The following is a 19,599-nucleotide window of genomic DNA, read 5'->3' on the forward strand; positions in this document are numbered from 1 at the left end:
GTGATTTCACGTCGGGCTGAACAAACCCTGGGGTACAGGCAGACAGTCTTGTGAAAAGTAGCACGCTTTGCTCAACTGGAAGCCAGTTAAGAAACCATTTCACAATGGCTATGGTTTGTGCTTGCTGGCCACTTGCAATCCTTTATTGCACACTGTGACTGCAAAGACACTCCACACCGCGAAAGGCAAAGGGATAAGCTGTGGGAGAACAGAGATGGGTCAAAGGTATTACTGACCTTACAGATTCCATTAATGCACATGTCCCGACTCTGACTACCCTCGTAGCACTGGGTCCCATCAATCACGGCATCCACCATCTTCTCCGAGAAATACTCGCTCAGTGGACGGCAGTGTAGTTCACATGGATTAACTGACAGAAAATGTTTATATTGGTCAGCAGAAGCACTTCCAGAGCAGTTCAGTTCTTAAGACTGACATGCAGGACTCAAAATATGGACAAAACACCATATTGACAACTACGTTGCTACAATATACAACTGTGATAACTGTTTAGACAGTCTGAATCATGTCAGTTTCATGCGAACATCCACAGAATGGATCTGGAACCCCGAGATACAGGAATGAAGGCCAATTGAGAGAGCACAGTTAGCCAGACAAGTAGATACAGTTGATGGGGGACTTTATACCCTTCTAGCCCATGTCTAGCATTAGGCATGGTGCCATGCTAAGTCCAGTGGCAATACTTCTTCACAGGGACTAGACAAGCTGTGTGTGTGCAGTTGCACATCTACATCAGCAATGGGTGCAACTTAAATGCATAGTTTAAAAACGTAGCTGAATGCATTCTTTAAAGGGAGTGTATTCAATGACAGGGTATATTTTATTTATTTATTTATTTTATTTAAATATTTTTTAACCCTCTTTCCCAAAATTTTATAATGGAAAATTGATGTACCTCCTCTGAGTCTCATGAAGAACTAACTAACTGCCAGACTTGTTAAATCAGCTAACAGAAACTCACGTAGCCCTGCACCACACTGTGTGTGATGGATGAAGAGGAAGGGCCATCCAACCCACTTTGAAAGGATCTAGCTATGGCATTGTCCCAGATCTAGCTCATAATCTCATGACAGTAATCCACCCTAGTTTATATATAGATGCTTACTTCGGTTATTGACGTGCACCCATTTGTAGAACTTGCCCTTATAAGGCACGTTGTTGAACCTGCTGCACTGGATGGATTTGAAGCTGGGCTGGTCCGGAGGGCAAGGCTGATGCTTGCAGATTCTGTACCGGAGACGCTCTCCCAGACAGTATCTCCCTCCATTCTTCGGGCTGATCGACAGGACAGAAAAGTGAGATCACTGTGTTTATGTACATTAAGCAACATAAAATGTGACATTACCGAAGGGACTGCTACCGAAAACGGGAGTTAGTTCCAGAGACTACATAGGAGACATTACACTGTGAATGAGGTAATCTTCCACGCATGTGCTTCTTACTATCTTGCAACAACTACAGTCTTTCTTCCCATTGAAAGAAAGTTACAGACATTGTAAGTGGGTTATGAATTACTAGAAGCCTAAAGAATCTGCTGCTGAGAGCTGACACAGATGTTCCACATGCATTTAATCTATCCATCAATATCCCAAACAATCATCCCAGGTGGAGGCCCTGGCTTCAGCCTTCAAAGCCATGTGTTCTATAAACACAGCAAGGTATAAATGACTCACTGTATGTGCACAGTGATATTTCCAGCCACAGGAAACATGCTGTCATAGTTAGGACAAGCAAAGACACATGAGCCCACTCCTGCTATGACTTAAGGATAGGAGCAGTGACCCAAATATTTGGTATCACTATCAGGCTTCAGGGTTGTTCATCATCCTGGAAGTTTATGGAAATGCTGAAAGATTGATGAGATCAATTTGGCTTATTTTTTTTAAACCCCTTTTCCAGACCATAATTACAATGCATTAAATGATACTCAGAAACAAACAGCATACACACACACACACACACACACACACACTTACAAACACTCTCACACACATCACATTTTCTGTCCTTCTTATCAGCGAAAAATGTCAGCCATTTAACAAGCATGCTATTCCACAGGGCAATAAAACCACCTTAGCCTGGGTTTCCCAAAAGCTCAAACTCACACTGAACTCTAGCTTTATTATTCAGCGCTTATTCCTAATGCAAAAACCACAGAGTAACCGTCTAGTTTAGCACACATTATGGAGTCCCACAGGGTTCTGTTTAGGGTTGGTGAAACTGATGCTAACTGTAGCAGCAATGTAGCAATGACAGTGAATGGTTTTAGGGGTCAAAGGGTCGAGTGAGCTTCACACTAAACACTCTCTCTACACTAAACATAACCCTAACACTAAGATGGTTCTAGAAAACTAGGCCTCTATTGTTTATATGGCACAGCTGATAAGAAGCTCAGCTGTGTGTGTGTGGCTGAGGGTAAGTGTGCATGTGTGTGTGTGTGTGTGTGTGTGTGTGTGTGTTTGCTGGGGATAAGGACAGCTAGAAAGAGAAAGAAAATATAAGCTTGCTGAAGCTGTGGTTGTGATGGTGTTTCTGAGCACTCCACTCCCTGTTTAATGTGCCAATATTTAGAAGTGATTTCAGTAACAGTCAATCCAAATCGACATGTTAATGAGCTCATGCATATTAATGACCAATGCTCAGCCTGTTTCAGTGTCAGAATGGACATTTCAGAACATTTCAGAGTCACAGCCATGTATTATATATAAAAGAAGAAGTACTATTTAACATGCAGAAATAAATTAACTAATAATGACAGGAATACATCAAATATATGGTAAACAAACAATATCAATGTGGCATTAACTCTAACAAACTTCCATCCACTGTGGCAAATTGAAAAAAGAGCAAGAACAAGAGGGAGTCAGATAGAGAGAGAGAGAGACAGTGAAAAATGCGAACTCAAGGTGAAGTAAATGTTAGCTAACCATTCCAAACAGGGACAAATGAGAATAAACTCAGTGCAAAACTGTAAAAAGTAAAGTATAAGAGGTAAGCAGCAGCTAATTATCATTTAAAAGAATGGGGCTTTTTGGACAGGCTGAGAAGGGTGTTACAGAAATGTCTGTGGAAATGTCTATGCCACTTTAAAGAGGCCATTAAGTCCATAAATGGAAACTAATCTGCAAAAAATATTATGTAAATTATGTATTATTATGTAAATGTATGTTAATAATCATTAAGTTAGCAGCGGTGCCCAAACCTTTCCATTTATACTGTTTATCAGTCATTAAGGTACAATAACATAACCAACTTGTTTAAGTCTACAAAATAAAGCACATGGCCACTTTAAGATATAGTTGTAAAGTGAACTGGAAAAGCTAGGGCATTTTTGAAAACACATTTTTGAGCACACACCCCTTCATGTTATGTCCTATAACGTGTGACTCACTTACGTTGGACTGTCACAGTCTCTCTGTGCGTTCTGCACTCCTGCTCCGCAAGTCCTGGTACAGACAGACCACTCACTCCACGGCCCCCAACCGCCATCCACTTTCTTCGGCGGGTTCTCAGCTGACACACACTCGCCACTCAAACACCACTGATGACAAACCAAAAGCACATAGGGTCAGACACAGAAGCACAGGGCATGTGGACAAAGAACAAAGAACCCTGCGCACTGCTGTCAAACACAGCCAGAGATGACAGGAGCAGCATTTGCAGCAGAGAACACATGCTAAGCCTCATGCTGGTAAGAGGAAACACACACAGGTTCCACCTGGTTTACCTTGCCCTCACCACATTTGGTGCCGTCCACCGCTCCGTCCAACTTTGAGTGACAGGTGGAATCCACGGTGCACCACAAAGTGCTGCAGACGTTCTAGACAAGCGGAAAAAACATACGCAGTGAGCAAAGGTGTCAAAAGTATTGACATTCATTACTCAGGTAGAAGTGTAGTCCAGGGTTTATAAAAATACTTCTATAGAAGCTGAAGTATCAACTTAAGCTTTTTACTCAAGTAAAGGTTAAAAGTACTGGTTTCAAAACTACTTAAAGTAGAAAAGTAAAAGTAATGGAAGGAAAACAAAGGCTAAAAGCTTAGGCTGCGCCACAGGGGCTTATAGTTCACTACCCCTCCCTCCCCCAAAACACATTTTTCTAAAGCCATAATGAGGAGAATGTTCTATTAAAATATTAATGTTGAAAACTGTTGGGATGCACTAGCCTTCCTGTTTCAGCTGCAGATCTGTCCATTGAAAATGAATGAATTTTAATAATCAATAAGCTTTATTGGAATGTAAATGTGGGGCTTAGTCGGGACGTTTCACTTGAGTTCTCTTGAGTCTCTGCCACGGACCTCTTCATACTAGGCTACATATATCTGCTGTGTGCTTGCTGGAGTGGGACATGACGTGTGCAGGTGTGATGGATTGCTTACAAACCAATAGGGTGTCAGAATGGTGTATGTTTATACTTCTCATCCAACCATTTCCAAATGGCGCGAAAAAATCTTTTTCTACTTTTAAAATGTAAGGTGTAGAAAGTACAGATAATTGTGTGAAAATATGAGGAGTAGAAGTAAAATAAAAGAAGAAAAGAAGAAAAATAATTATTGCAGTAAAGTATAGATAAGTATAAGTATTTGTACTTGTTACTTTGCAACATTTGCCTTATGCTGGCATATCATTACTAAAAGATACTATGACATGCAAATAATCATATGGAAATATCAGTTAGTGCTATGCGATGTAGCACATAACCAGTTGAAAGATCAGTAGCTAATTCCAGACACCATATACCTTCTCTTTCATTTTCTTAAGATCACTCCTGTATATTCACTTGCTGAGCAGTGAACTCTACACTAATACTGGGTAGGTCCTCCCTTGAATTCCACAAGATATAGTAAACACTCTATATGATGACATGACTGTATAACACAATATCTGCAGATTTTTCAGGACCACTTTCATGTGGCGAATATCCACATCCTTTTTTTTTTTAAAAATAATGGATTCTTTATTTTTTTTATTTTTGTTCGTTGAGTTTTTTCCACCCAATTGATTTTGTACTGCCAATTAACCCCAGGGAGCACATCCAGTTGTGATCTCTCAGACTCTGGCCACGCCGCTGATGACAAAGCGGTTCGGCTCAGGATTCAAACTTGCAATCCTCGGTCGATAGTGGTAACACTGGCAATTTGGAGCCTGAGTCTATTGGATCTAGATCTGGGAGGCCACTAAAGACTACTGAGCTCATTGTCAAGAGCCCTTTGCTTAGAGCCATGGTACATTATCATGCTGGAGGTAGCTAACAGAAGATAGGTAAATAAATAGCAGGCATAAATGGATGAACATGGTCAGTAACAGTACTGAAATAGTCTGAGGCATTCAATCATTGCTTAATTTCTATGGGACAAAGTGTGCCCAGAAAACATTCCCCTCACTTTTACACATCCTCCACCAGCCTGGAGTGCTGACACAAGGCAGGTTGGGTTCATGGATTCATGTTGTTGGTGCTAAATTCTGACTCTACAATCTTTACAGTCTTTAGCTGTCTAGCTGTAGGGAACCTGTTCCCACTGCAGCCTCAGCTTTCTGTCCTTGGCTCACAGAAGTGACACAAGTTTGTTGTTGTTGCCCATCCACCTCAAGGTTGGACAAATAAATCACATTTGGTGTTTGAAGTACTTTCAGTTCACAGAGAATTAGCATTAGTTGTTCCTAAGTTATAACGTTGGGGAAAAAGAAATGGGATAGTTTCTGCAATGGGATCGTTCTGGTTATGAGTATTGTGATACTACACCTGGTATGGATTTCCGAGTCAAATGTCTAAAAATGTGACGTCTCTCGATTTCTTTTAATATATTTAATATATTTTTAAACATATTACTAGTACATAGGCATATCGAAAATGCAGAAAACTGCAATATGGTAGTCTATTTTGTCCATATGGTGCAGCCATATAATAAAATGAATTATCTTTGCCTGCCCCCACACTCAAAGCCTTGCAAATAAAAAACAATCAGATGTGGGTACACATTTTAGATTCTCCCAAATGCCTCTAGGAGAACAAGGGCTGGTCCCCAACATGCACTACTACATGCTGCCTTATCACAAACCATTACAGCAACCAAACAATTTCCTCCAGAGTCAACCCTTTGAGCCTAACAGCTCTGAAAAGAGCACTGAGGTCAGGAGGTATCGAGGGAATGACGACAAAAGAGATAAACCCCTGTTTGTCTGTGACATTTTGGCATGTGATTGGGGCACATTGATGTATGCCAAGACAATTATCAGGACCATCAGACGGTCACAAAAGCTGCTGTGGGCTGCACTGCGCTCAACAGTAATGCTGAGTGACCTCCATAAACAACAACTGAGATATGATGACCTACTGTTCACAATTCTGCAAACAGCAAGATGCCGCAATTCCCTTTTTGAGCATCCAGCCAGCCTAAAAGGAACAGTTTTTACACCTAACCACTAACATCCACACATGTATCATGTGGATGATAACAGTAATTTGGATGCATTTCCTTTTGCTTTCAAAAAAATAATGTCTCGAAGCTCACTTATAGCAGAAGACTCTGGGCAGTTGTTGAATTCTTTGAAAAAAAAACATTTGAAATATATGCCTATGTAACACAAATTGATACCTACAACCATCACACTGTCATAATACAGGCCTTTGAATGAGACAGATATGTAAGAATGTCTTACCAAAGCTGTTCTTGTGATGTTTTGCCTACAAACGTTCATGCAAGCCAGTAAAAAAGGCAGTTTTCAATTTGACTTTGACTGATTGACTGATTTAGACTTGGTCCACCCTGATATTATGGGCAGCCGGGATGGTCCTTATGGTCCTTATTCTATTAAAGACCTTATTTCATAGAGTGATGATAACTAGCTGTTATATGATGTATTATTAGCTTAGAATTAGCTCATGTTGGTCATTACAAATATCAGTAACTATATAAAGCAATCACCCACACTGTCTCTAATAAAGTAGCCTTATGGCGATCACAACTTTTGTTTATAATGATATTGGCCAAGTACCTTTCCCAAATTGCACCTGTCTGCTAAGCTAACCCAAGCTGTTTAGCCTTTTATGAAGAGCAGCCTTTTGATTAGCAAAACCACTTCTTTATACTTTCTTTGCACCATCTGTGAGTCCAGGTGGACCAGCCTGGCAGGGCTTTCCACCACATTGACCACACCAATTGCTTTCATTTTCCACTGAAACTCCACCTGTCCTGCTACGTGTTAGCATGCACTGGTCCCTCTGGAAAGCTGGTCCCATCTGTACTAGATTTGGGCCTAAAGTAGGGTGTCATATTTTGGTTTGTAAAAAAAAAGAGGACGCTGGGAACACATGGGGGTCTACTGTGGTTGGAATGTTGTTGGCCTAAGTTGTAGGACCATAGCAAGGTGTATGTGTGAGGGTGGGATTGTCTCAAAGCATCTCATTTTCCACATAATTTTTTGGTGTGATGCCACTTTTCTAATGCCACATGAAAATGAGGGCTAAGAGCACTACTGCCAGATATCATCAGATGGTAAAACCATGTATAATCCTAATTTATGAATAAACAAACCTTTTCCTTTTAATCACAGTAAACCTGGTGGTGCTTTATACAAAACCAGTACAATTAGAATTTGTTCTCCTCTAAGTACATACACTATATGGACAAAAGTATTGGGACACCTACTCATTCGTTGTTTCTTCCAAAATCAAGGGCATTAAAGAAGTTCATCCTGCTTTTGTTAAAGTAACTGTCTCTACTGTCCAGGGGTGAGGCTTTCTATTACATTTTGGAGCACTTCTGTGAGGATTTAGTACTTCTGTGAGAGAGCATTAGTAAGGTCATGAAGTCCACAACTCCCCAACTTATTTCAAAAGTATTGGATGGAGCACCAACCATCACCAACCATAATTTCAGAGAACACAGCTCTTCCACTGCTCCACACCTCAGTGCTGGGGGCTTTATACCCCTCTAGCCCATGCCTGGCATTAGGCAGCATGGTGCCTGTTTATCTGCTTTAGAGAGTCCTGTTCTATTCACACAATGTCTCTACAGGAACTAGACAAGCTGTGTGTGCGTTTGCATTTGCAATGCAATGGGGTGTCCACAAACATCTGGACGTATAGTGTAAGTAAAAGCATTGAACTTTAACTGTATTATCCACTACGCTACAGGTGTTGTTATTGCAGTATTCCTAGAGAACCAAACTTTATGGGATTTAGGGGTTTTAACTATCTGCTGAATGAATGGATTTATATGTATTCTTTCAGCAGCTGCTAATTTGCAACTGAACCTTTTTTTTAACCCCAATCACAATAAGTAAATTGTAACATAATCCAGGCTTAACTGATGCCATTCTACTTGTGCAGTAAGACCGGATATCTTTAAACAACATCACGCTGAGAAACCTATGGTATCAGTGTAAGTGGATGCAGAGACTTCCTGTCAGGCAAAGGAGACGTGTGTGGTCCAACCTCTTTTCTCTTCCTGCTAGATCCCTGGGAGCTGTCAAATCCATGCGCTCTCACATCACTGAAAGAAGAGAGGGCTCCTCTGTCCTGCTCTCATTAGTACAGCAAGAAACAGCTCTACTGCACGCATGGCGGCAGAACTGCTTACTTCACGGTATCTCTCCCAAATTATAGCAAATTCTGGCCTCAGCGAGTTGCAGGACATCTTCAATCATCTCCATCTCCCACAGGCCCCTGTCAGTCGTAGCAGACATTAGGTAATAGTGCTTTTCCATGCTGGGAAAAGGCTGTTCGGTCTCAGTTATCTGAGTAAACACTACTGGATCTCTGCAACGCCGAGGGGTGATGAACGAGCATACGCTTGGTCACCTCTGTTGTGTTCCAGTCCCTCTCAAGTGAGCTAAGAAAAACTTCTTCTCGCAGGTTTGACTTTGCCGAAGGGGCAATTCAAACAAATCACTCCATTAGCTTCAACCGCTAGCACATGTGGCCGCTCACAGCCTGTCAGAGCTTATTACTGTTAAGGTGGCGGTAAACCAAAGTCGAGGGCTCCCTAATGGACTATGAATCAGAAACGTCCCCTGTCTTCAAACAAAGCCTTTCAAGTGACAGATCACTGTGTGGGATTGATGATTTCTTTTGTTTTGAGAACAGATTTTCCCCCCAGGTTTCTGCCAATTACCATCCGTTAGCACTGCAGTAGGTCCCCCCATAGCATATATTCATACCCCGATCTGCCATAACATTAACACCTCCCGCCTAATATTAAGTTGGTCTCCCCTGTGCCGCCACATTCAAGGCACAAACTCCACAAGACCTCTGAAGACGTCCTCTGGTATCTGGCACCAAGACTATCGTAAGCAGCAGATAGTTTAAGCCCTGTAAGTTGTGAGGTGGGGGCACCATGGATTGCATCAATGAGGCTTACGTGCCCCCTGACCATGTCACCAGTTCACAGGTTGTCCTTTATTGAACAGATTTTGGTAGGTACCATCCATCGCATACTAGGAACATCCCAGGGGACCTGTCTGATGTTTTCTAGATGTTCTGACCCAGTCGTCTAGCCATCACATTTTGGCCCTTGCCAAAGTCGTTTAGATTCTTATGCTTGACCATTTTCCCTGCTTTTCACACCAACATTACCTTTAATAACCTCCTTTTTACTGTTACTATTTATGTTACCTACATTTGTTCAAGCGAAACCTCAGAAAATGTCAGAAATGTGTTTATGCAATCGTATTGTCCATTTTTTGTAAATTCATGTATTCAGTAAGTATTATTTACAACAAATACACCAAATATAGTGGAATATAGACAATAAAACAATAACCTAATGTTATTAAATCATATTAATCATATTAAAACTATAATTATTAATAAATAACATTTATTCTTCCAAATCATGAGAGGTTTTAATGACATACTGGGGCATTTTCCCACTGTGGGACTAAGGATTATCTTATCTTATCTTATAATCATAACGTTTAATATGTAAGCATTCTGATAACCATGTGATGGTGTATAACCATCACTTCAAAAAATCACAGTGACAGCAGGCCACTGCTGCAATTTCTCTCGGCAAAGCACGCAGCAGGACAGCACATATTTACACAGTTATAATCTGGACAGTAAACAGTAGTTGGTGCTGATGTGATTTCATATTTGTTTCAATTAAAGTTTGTTTTGCTGGTATTCTGAAGAATTAGAGATCCAGTCTGTTATAACAAAGCTCACTTAAAGCTTACTTATAACAAAAGCCTTACTTAACTTATCACACCAAGAAAGTCATGATGTTGGTCACTGATATCCCCAAGGGGAAGTGTTATTATATGGTTTTCTACTGCAGCAGCAGACCCTGGCTGTCAACAGATGTTCTTTCAGTAGTGTGCTATGCATTAGACAGCTGTGTGGGCAGTGTGACTGAGTTATCTGAAGGGCGTGGGTGTGTGGAGAGGGAAGAAAAGGAATATCTTACGTCCACGTCGTCACACAGCAGCGAGCTGGAGCCATACTGAAGTCTGCACTGGTGGGCGGCGCTGTAGAGGACGCCAGGCAGCACCGACTGATCGGCCAGCTCCTTCCTGCCAGGAGGGTCGTCCAGACACCAGCCCCAGCCTCGACTGTCAAACACAAAAACACACACACTGTATCCTCCATGCACACAGATAACACTCCGGCAAATGGGCCTTTTGCTTTTTCTGACTCTTGCAGTGTTATATTTATAATAGTGATATTAGGCATCCATTACATTACACAACACTATGTGGACAAAAGTATGGGGACACCTGCTCATTCAAGGCTATTAGAAAAAGAGTGTATCCTGCTTTTGTTGGAGTAACTCTCTACATGGTCCAGGGAAGGATTCTTACTAGAGTTTGGGGCACTGCTGTGAGAATTTGATTGCATAAAGCGACAAGAGCATTAGTGAGATTTAGGATGTTGGACAATCACCACCCCACCACATTCTCAACCCCCCACCTCAAGCCAAAAATATTGGATAGAGAACCAACCATCATTCCAAAGAACACAGCTCCACTGCTCCACAGCTCAAAGCTGGGGGGCTTTATACCATTTTAGCCCACGCTTGAGTCCTATTCTACAGGCAATACTTCTTTACAGGGACCAGACAAACGTTGTGTGATCTAACCTTCACTTGATCTAAATGTTCCTTACCTATTTAAGGCTCAATGATGCTTAGAGTGGGACATCTATGTCACCTTCGGACACACAAATCAAATCTTTTCAAATCAGATCTGAGCCGCAATCACATGTGGACCTAGATCAGATGCATATCTGATTACTAGGCCTCAATGAGAACAATTAGGTCAAAATTTGTTTGCTTATTTCCACTGCACATGCACCGTACTACCTTGTTCTTCTTGCTCTAATAATAAACAGTCGAGAGCTGAATGGATCGAATCATCTTTGATTCCTTGCTAGGCCGAATCTCAAATGGTTCTTACACCCTGTGCCTAGAGGTCGTAAAAATAGGGGCTTCTCTGTCTACACAGATCATAAAAATAGAGCCTTCCCTAGCAAAACAGTCAATCATATGCCTGACAAAGAGCCAAAGAGCCGAGATTCACATATCCACCAGACAAACACTGCAGTATTTGGGTGTAGGATTCGTTGGGATGTTGTGTCATGACTCATGACAGGGTGCTTTAGGGAGTTGGGAGCCATTTGGGATTCAGCCATAGTTTCATATACATGACGCATGTGGTTTATTCATGGTTGGTTTGTTTACTGAAATGTTCCTTCATTATAAAGCAGGATGGTTCACACTTAACACAGCTATGAATCAACTGCCCACCAGAATGTGAATCTTCAAAAAGGCTTTTAATGTGAACATGAGCCATAGATCAATGCGTTATGATGCTTCATCATCAAAGTAAACTTAAAGGTTCATGGCTCAGAGACTGATACCAGGCTCGGTGTCAGAACTGGCAGAATCAGTGCCAGCTTAAAGTAATAGAGATGAAAAGAGGCTGAGGGCTATAATTGCTGCTCTTCCTTCAAGAGGAGCTCTTGACTCCAGATGAAGGACCTGGTTCTGCAAGTCATTACATAAGCCGGCCTAAGTTAATCAGGAGAGACACTAATGCCACCACGATCCATTCCCCTAGGCATGTTTTACACCTCTCACTTCAGACTAATTAAAATGATTATTTTCTGCATTCATTTGCATTAATGCTTTTTTTTACATCTTGGACGACTACCTCATATTGAAAGATAGAATTTCAATTTCTATGAAAACCGCATATTAAGTATGACAACCCCTGTTTTTAATATTTTGTAAGGTTCACCCCAGCTGACAGACAGAAGTTAAATCGCACTGCATGCCTGAAGGATTAATAACAGGGTTTTTTTTTTGTTTCTAATAAAGACGTGTTGCTACCAGGCATGACGAGTCAGGGCCACCAGGTTAGATTCAACACACTCTTAAGAAAACATATTGCAGGAAAAGAAAAGTGAAAGGACAAACAGCAAAGAGTTCAGCAGAAATTCAGTCCAGATTTAAATCATGAAGAGGAAAGGGCCTGGAAAGTTACTAAGAGGGAAGGTCAACTGTGAGCTGAAGACTCTGCTCTGATCATCTGGGAAAGCCATAAGGAAAGCTGCACAGATTAGAAACAGAGCAAAAACCCCTGACATGTCACATCCTCACTCAAAGTCTGGTCATTCTATTTCCTTTTTTTTTTTTTTTTTTTTTTTTTGCTTTTTTCTTTTATTTCTGAAAACTTCTGACAACACCAGTCACCCTGTGTGAACATTTTATGACAAAAAGACAAATAAAAATGAACATTAAATACTGTTTTATTACCCTGCATTAAAGAGGAACTCCACCAATCTTTATTTCCTGCATAATTAAATAATTAAGATGTTCAAATGTTAAGATGCAGTGAACCTATGTGGAATTCTCCAATAATTAAACATACAGTGTCAGAAACCTACTAGTTAACAGTGGTGGTGAATGAAAACAGATGTCTGTCTGCAGTGTTTACTGCCTCTCACAGCTCTCTCACAGAAAGATATTACACAAACTTAAGTTATGAACCTGAGATATTGTTTTGGGGTAGTTTCATAAGATATGTATTTTACCACCATCAACATTACAAATAACTCAAAAGAAGTATATATAACAAGTTTACTACAGCTACAGATGATTCACTGGTCATTTTTATTAGGTTTTGTTAAGACAGCAATAAGATGCAGCAGTTTAAATGATGAGGGTTGGGCTTTGTAATGTTGGCTGGGTGACAATGATGTAAAAGGATATCATGTCTAAAAGCTGAGAAAAAAACAATGGTAGTATATTGGAGTGTTGGGTTGGGGTTCTTCAAACATTTACTTCAAGCTACACAGATATTTTGTTGAACTTCAGATCTGTATGTCACCTCAATAAGCATCTGTGACCACTCACTTGAGTTGCCCAGTTAAGGACAATTTATGCTTCTGCTTCAAATCTATGCAATTACCTACACATAGCCTACGCATACCCACATACAACTGGGACTGGTCCATTTGGTAGTATCTTATTTAAACATAATCCACCCAGTTTTAGCCACTATTGTTTGTAGTATGCAAAAGAAGTCACTACAGTGTAATTTGGGGGGGCAATGCAGACACACCAACACACCCAAAGTATAAACACAAGTTTGGCCACTTGCGCAGGCTACGGCATAGACTGCGTTGATGTGGTGCAGAAGCTTAAATCAACCTTTAGGATAAACTAAATTGGACGAAAATTTTACCTCAAAATAAACACCTTTCTACCTAGACTTAATGTCCTAGTTAGACTTAACTGCACGTTTTAAATTCAGATCTTGGTTCTTTAAAGCTGTTTACTATTGACATAATAATGCACAAGCTAGTGGTATTATTTATTCCATAGCGGTCATAGCTAAAACCTCACTGAAGAATTAAATAGCTATCTAGATAAGTAAGTTTTACTCTTATAGGAGGCTGTGATTTAAGGGATGGACATATTTGTTGATGTTTAATTTAGCACAGTAACCTTGGTTATACTTTAGTTTAGTTGTATTACAGTGACTGTTCTGTAATACTTTAGTGCATGCCTAGAACTTCCCTAACTGAGCAAGTCAACCAGCTGGTTGACTTGCATATCCACATCCTGAATGAGTCATCCGAAAAAAAACTAAAAATGTTTCCAGAAACCAGGAACACAATTGTAACAATTAATATTTTCTAGCTGATGTATTTCTAAGTGTGACTGTTAAGGGTTAAGAAACAAATGCAACAGCACCAAGCAGAACTGCACCATAATTAGTCATGGCAATTAATTTGCCAGCTTGCTAACATTCAATTTCACAACAACAATAAAAACAAATACATACAGCTTGTCTAAATAGTGTCCATGCATACCAAATGTCATCTAAAACAATATAAGTGCCTTCTTAATTTATGTATTTGAGAGCTACAATGAGTGCTGTGTGCGACCGTTTCTCATTAAGTTGAATAGAAGCTTGTCCAACCTCGTGACAGTAACTTCGATAGGACAGATGTGTGAGCGGAGCCTGAACAGGTCAATTACAATGTGTTTAAATCCACCACATTTCTGAACTCTAGATCACACCGTGCACTCCTCTTTCCTGTCTTAGCTGTGAGCTACATGTCGCTGCTGTTATCATCTCTGCAGTAAGGAGTTGTGTCTGGACACATGCCATCTGTCTGCACTTCATCCAAAGCCCAGAGCTCCCAGCCCCACCTTTCCACAACACATTCCATTTCTAACAAATGCCAGTGCAACAGTAATCAGCCCATACAGCACAGGCACTCTTAAACACACAACAGCGAGCGACAATGGCACATTGTGCTCCATGCTGTTCTCCCTGTAGGGGAGGAGGGAGAGAGCAGAGTTAGCTTCATCTCGCTGCATGGGGAAGGACGTAAACTTCAGCCAAAAGCCTGTAGAAGCCTTTAGAGTTTAGACCGTGACACCCACTGGGAGTTCCACCGCCTGTTATAGGCTAGGGCCTATAATCTTCACTTGATTGATCTGCCATGGAGTACAACTGCAGCAACGATGCCATAAACAGTTTTCAATCAGCCGTAACTAATTCATTACTCCTGCAGTACCTACAGTCTAATCTAATTGTGTAGGTCTATGCAGAGCCACGTACCCAATGTACCCATGTCAAAGCCTGGTGTGCATCTCCCCAGAAATGGCAACGCAGGCCGCAACATCTGTGACTGTTCCACTTGGTAACATCGCATTGCCTCAAATGGATAAATGGACAAACATAGATTATGGATTGTGCGTACACTGATGTGAGGTAAATGGTTGCAGATGACCAACATCAAATCTAAGCTTGAATTGAGGGGTCTTTAATTTAGGACAGGTGAACTTTCTTAACCCTGTAAAACCAATATCACTTTTTATTAAAAATACATTTTTTTATGGTCAATATGAATATGAAGCTACATCCCATTGCATTTTAATCTGTCTGCATCCTATTTCTCTTATTTATATATACTATAATTACTATCTACAGTCCCTGCTCTATTACATGTTTATAAGCTGTCTGCATATAACGTTACGACATGTAATCTGTAAATAATATTGTTATTGCTTTTTTTTTACTTCTATTATTTATATTGTGTATATAGTGGTCATTTATCTACGTTTTTGCATCTGAGTGTCTTGCTATCTCTTTTCTGCTGTGACACTGAAAATTTCCCCACTGTGGGACTATCTTATCTTATCTTATCTTATTTTATCTTATGCACCTATCACCTATGTCTACATGTCACACTTTCTGAGGTCTGTCCTGTACTGTATTGTTTTGTTCTCATTTTTATTCCATGTTGCACCTTTTGTTTCATTCCACTGTGTACAGAGCTGAAATGACAATAAAGCCCACTTGACTTGATGACCTTAAAGGTGCTGTATATCTGTATATTCTCCTGCAAGACCCCCTTTGGCCCTCCCTGTCCCTTCAACCAACAGGAATCTAAAATCATAACACATTCTCTTTGTCCCTGAGCTAGCGGACAGCTTTCTCTTGATGATGAGGTGGGGGTGACGGGAGGGGGAGTTCAAACTATGTTTTTTTCCAATTCAACTGGGATGTCGGAGTTTCCAAGTTTCAAATAGAAAAATTCAACTGGAACACCCCCGACAAGTTGGATACTCAGCAGGTCAGGAGCGTTTCATCAACACTGAATTCAAAATCCAAGATGGCTGCACCGTACATAACATTAATAAAAGTAGTATTATACTGTTTATTAGCACTTTAATGTATGTGTGTCCCAATGATTCAGCCATAAACACAGTACTGACCAACAATCTGTGGACGTGTTTCCATATTGATGTTTGATGATGATAATGTTTGGATGCACAAAATACCGCAGAATGTGTTGTTGTCAACTTGTGTCATTAACAATGCTAACCTAGGACATTGCTAACAATGCTAACCTGGGACAATGCTATAATGCTAACCTGGGACATAAAAAGTGGGACATATTTTGGTTAGATTCATCATAAAACACTGATAATGGATTATTAAAGCAGTTGTGGTCAAATCCAAAGTCTTTAGCTGGCTTGTTTTTGGAAACTCTTTTTTTGATAATAGTGGTTAATTATCGGAATATTCGATCAACGCAGGTTTGACATACTTCCCAGCTCCAACATTCAACTTCTGAGGTAAATGGAAAGCAGCAAAAGATGATTCGTTATTATTATTTGCACCACCTGCTGGTGCATGGTGATGTCACCAAATATCTGAAGACATTTTTAGAGGCATTATTTATGGAAGATTATAAGAAAGCATGGAAGAACCATATTTCATATGATCATCTTAAATAACTAACATTTTGATTTCAAAGTGACTTTAAGTACAATTTATTTTCCACACAAATATAGCTAGACTTAGACTCTACTAGCTTCAATGCTGATGCTGATGGTCAGCTACAAAATGACAATGCTTCCATATGGGTCTTTTACAGATACCGTAACTTATGATACATCCTGGCTCCAATGTAGTCAGATGACGTAGGGAGACGTGACTACTTTTCAAACTACATACACATAGTCTGAAATGCTGCATATAAAGTGATTCTGTGTTCATGCTTATTAGCATTAGCAGTAGCCACAGGTTAGTGATTACATGTTCCCTTGTTACAACTGCCTCTATTTTTGATGGAAAGCAGCAATTAAAACATATTCATGTAGTGCCATACGCAAGGCTAATTACCTCTCCTCAATTACCTGTGCAACCTGATTATTATACAAAGGAATATTTAATAATTAAATAATTCAATGATAATTAGTATTCTTTTGTAACTGTAATGACTTGATTATTAATTTATCTTTGTTTTTTAATTTCAAAGCACATGCCCAGTTACCCCAACTATGAAGACAAAAAAATATATCTTTAAGACAAACATTAATTACCCAAAGTAAATTCAATGAAACCTAATTGCTTTGCCACAGCAGCTATGCAAACAATGACCTCCGCCACTTTCACAGTGAATGGCCCATCAGTGAGAGTCTGAGAGAAGAAGTGGAGACCAGTACAGATAATAGCCTCTATGCTCCTCCACTCCTCCACAAAAATGAAGTAGTTAGTTAGCTTAACTTTAATAATTATATTTACATTTAATTTGCATTCTGGATCAGTAGAATCAAGTCTGCAACTCTGAATTTATTTTACATGTCTTTTCATGGTAGAAAAAGGCAAAAACAAGGTAAAAATATGAAGGATAAGAGGATTCCACAAAACAAGCCAATAATTTAATCAAATTCAGTTGTATCGACCGTATAGCTCCACTTGTTTTAATGAGCCTCTAGTGAGAATTAAGGTTTTACCTGTGGTGTAAATTAGCCCTGGATTGATCACTGTGCCGAAATTATGCAAATTATAATTCTAAACTCCAGTAGAGAGTAGAATGGTCAAGCTTTTCCAGCTCATGCCAGTTTGACATTAATAGCTGTCTGTTCTGAATATAGTTATTATTAGAATTTTAACATTATTAATAGTATTTTATTTATTTGTATGTTCCAATAAATTTACATTATTATTTGTATGAATTTTTTTTAATATCCTATCTTTTATTTAATAACATTAATTAACATTAATAAGAACCTAGCTAAGTTTATATTAACACAGTAATTACATTACCATAGGGAAAATGTAGGCTATAGAGTAAGACTCTGTAACGCTCACAAGTGGCACTTAGCAACTGAATATGAATTCAGTATCATCATTTATTGTGAATATTGGCATTATAGTCCCATCTTAGCATAAATCTCTGACCTTACAATGCTTCAGTTTCTGTAGGAAATTATGAAATGCATTATAAAATTACAAAAGATTTCATAAGATTTAATACAAATTTTGGTGTATAAGATTAATTGTATACACAAATGTGACAGAATGCACTATTTACACAGTAGTAGTGGAGTTAAAAAATATAAGAACAGTGAGAAAATATAGGAACATGGTTTTAGTAGCACTGCTGAAATTTTAATTATTGGTCTATACCAAAACTGATCTGATATTTTCTCTTTAATAACCAGTCAGAATAAAATGAGCTCTTTGTAATTAGTTTTGCGGAAAAAAACAAAACAATTTATTACTTATCCCACATGAAGTCGATGACCTACGACAGATTTAATGTAAAATGAAATATGCTAGGCTAATGCTAGGCTAGGTACAGACAACACTGAACTTAACCAGACTGTCACCAATTCAAATGTGTGTTAAAGCACACTCAAAATATTCCTTTATATATTTAAAAAATGATCAAATGTACTGTTTATTTAAAAATATTTTGTAAAATAGCATGGATAATCTGTATTACAAGGTTTTGGTCATAACTAGAACAGTTACTCATAATGCCTGCCCCACTGTTGAGGTATGTAGAGTGAGATTTTTGCTTTTATAGACAAAAGTAAGTCATACTGAGCTCTAAAACACATTTGTTTTGGTCTGTGCTAAACAAATGAAGATCTTGATCTGTTTTGGGAGACAGTTTTGGGCATGTATTTACAAAGATGAAATTGGTGACAGTCTACATCTAGTGTTTGTTAGCAACATTAGCCTAGCAATTCAAGCAAACTCTAGGAAACTTCCAACATTCCAGACAATATTCATCATGTCTTATTGGCTGATAGACTGGATCTGTGTTCAGCAATCAATCATTTTATATAGATTTATCGTCAAACTAATCCTTTAAGATTAGCATCTATTTTTTTCTTGATAACTGATCTAACATGCATTTTTATTGTGCTACAATTCTATATTATATAACTAGATAGATTTAAGTTTAAGTGGTCAAAATTGAGCATAAACGTTAGCAAATCTTATTACAGTCAGTAATGATTGATTATAACAATCAAAAGTTGATGCAGCAGAACTTTAGATTGATGCATTGCTCCGAGCTGATGCATTTCAATGCCCTTAATTATTACTATCATCTTATATAACATTTAATATCTAAGAATTATTGCTGCAGAACGTCAGATTAATGCATTGCTCTGAGCTGGTGCATTTTCAACCTCAAATAATTACTAGCACATTCAACCCTTCCTTTGTTATTCCAAATGATAAGTGAGACTTATCAGGGTTTTAAAATAATTCTGTTGCTCTGCTCCCATTCTTGCCTCTGTTTAATTAGCA

At 39.2% G+C, this 19,599-nt stretch overlaps 1 protein-coding gene across 2 annotated transcripts in view; it reads right to left on the reverse strand.

Moving 5' to 3' along the window:
• adamts7 (a disintegrin-like and metallopeptidase (reprolysin type) with thrombospondin type 1 motif, 7) overlaps positions 1–19,599 on the reverse strand; it is a 96,857-nt gene that overhangs the window by 60,853 nt on the left and 16,405 nt on the right. For both annotated transcript variants that reach the window (XM_072660146.1, XM_072660145.1), the window contains exons 9-13: positions 10,431–10,575; positions 3,749–3,841; positions 3,417–3,562; positions 1,127–1,296; positions 237–370 (exon numbers count right to left, since the gene is read on the reverse strand). In XM_072660146.1, coding sequence (XP_072516247.1) covers positions 237–370; positions 1,127–1,296; positions 3,417–3,562; positions 3,749–3,841; positions 10,431–10,575 — 688 coding nt within the window. The remainder of the gene's footprint in view (positions 1–236; positions 371–1,126; positions 1,297–3,416; positions 3,563–3,748; positions 3,842–10,430; positions 10,576–19,599) is intronic.

Source organism: Salminus brasiliensis, chromosome 17 (assembly GCF_030463535.1).
Source record: "Salminus brasiliensis chromosome 17, fSalBra1.hap2, whole genome shotgun sequence".
NCBI lineage: Eukaryota > Metazoa > Chordata > Actinopteri > Characiformes > Bryconidae > Salminus > Salminus brasiliensis.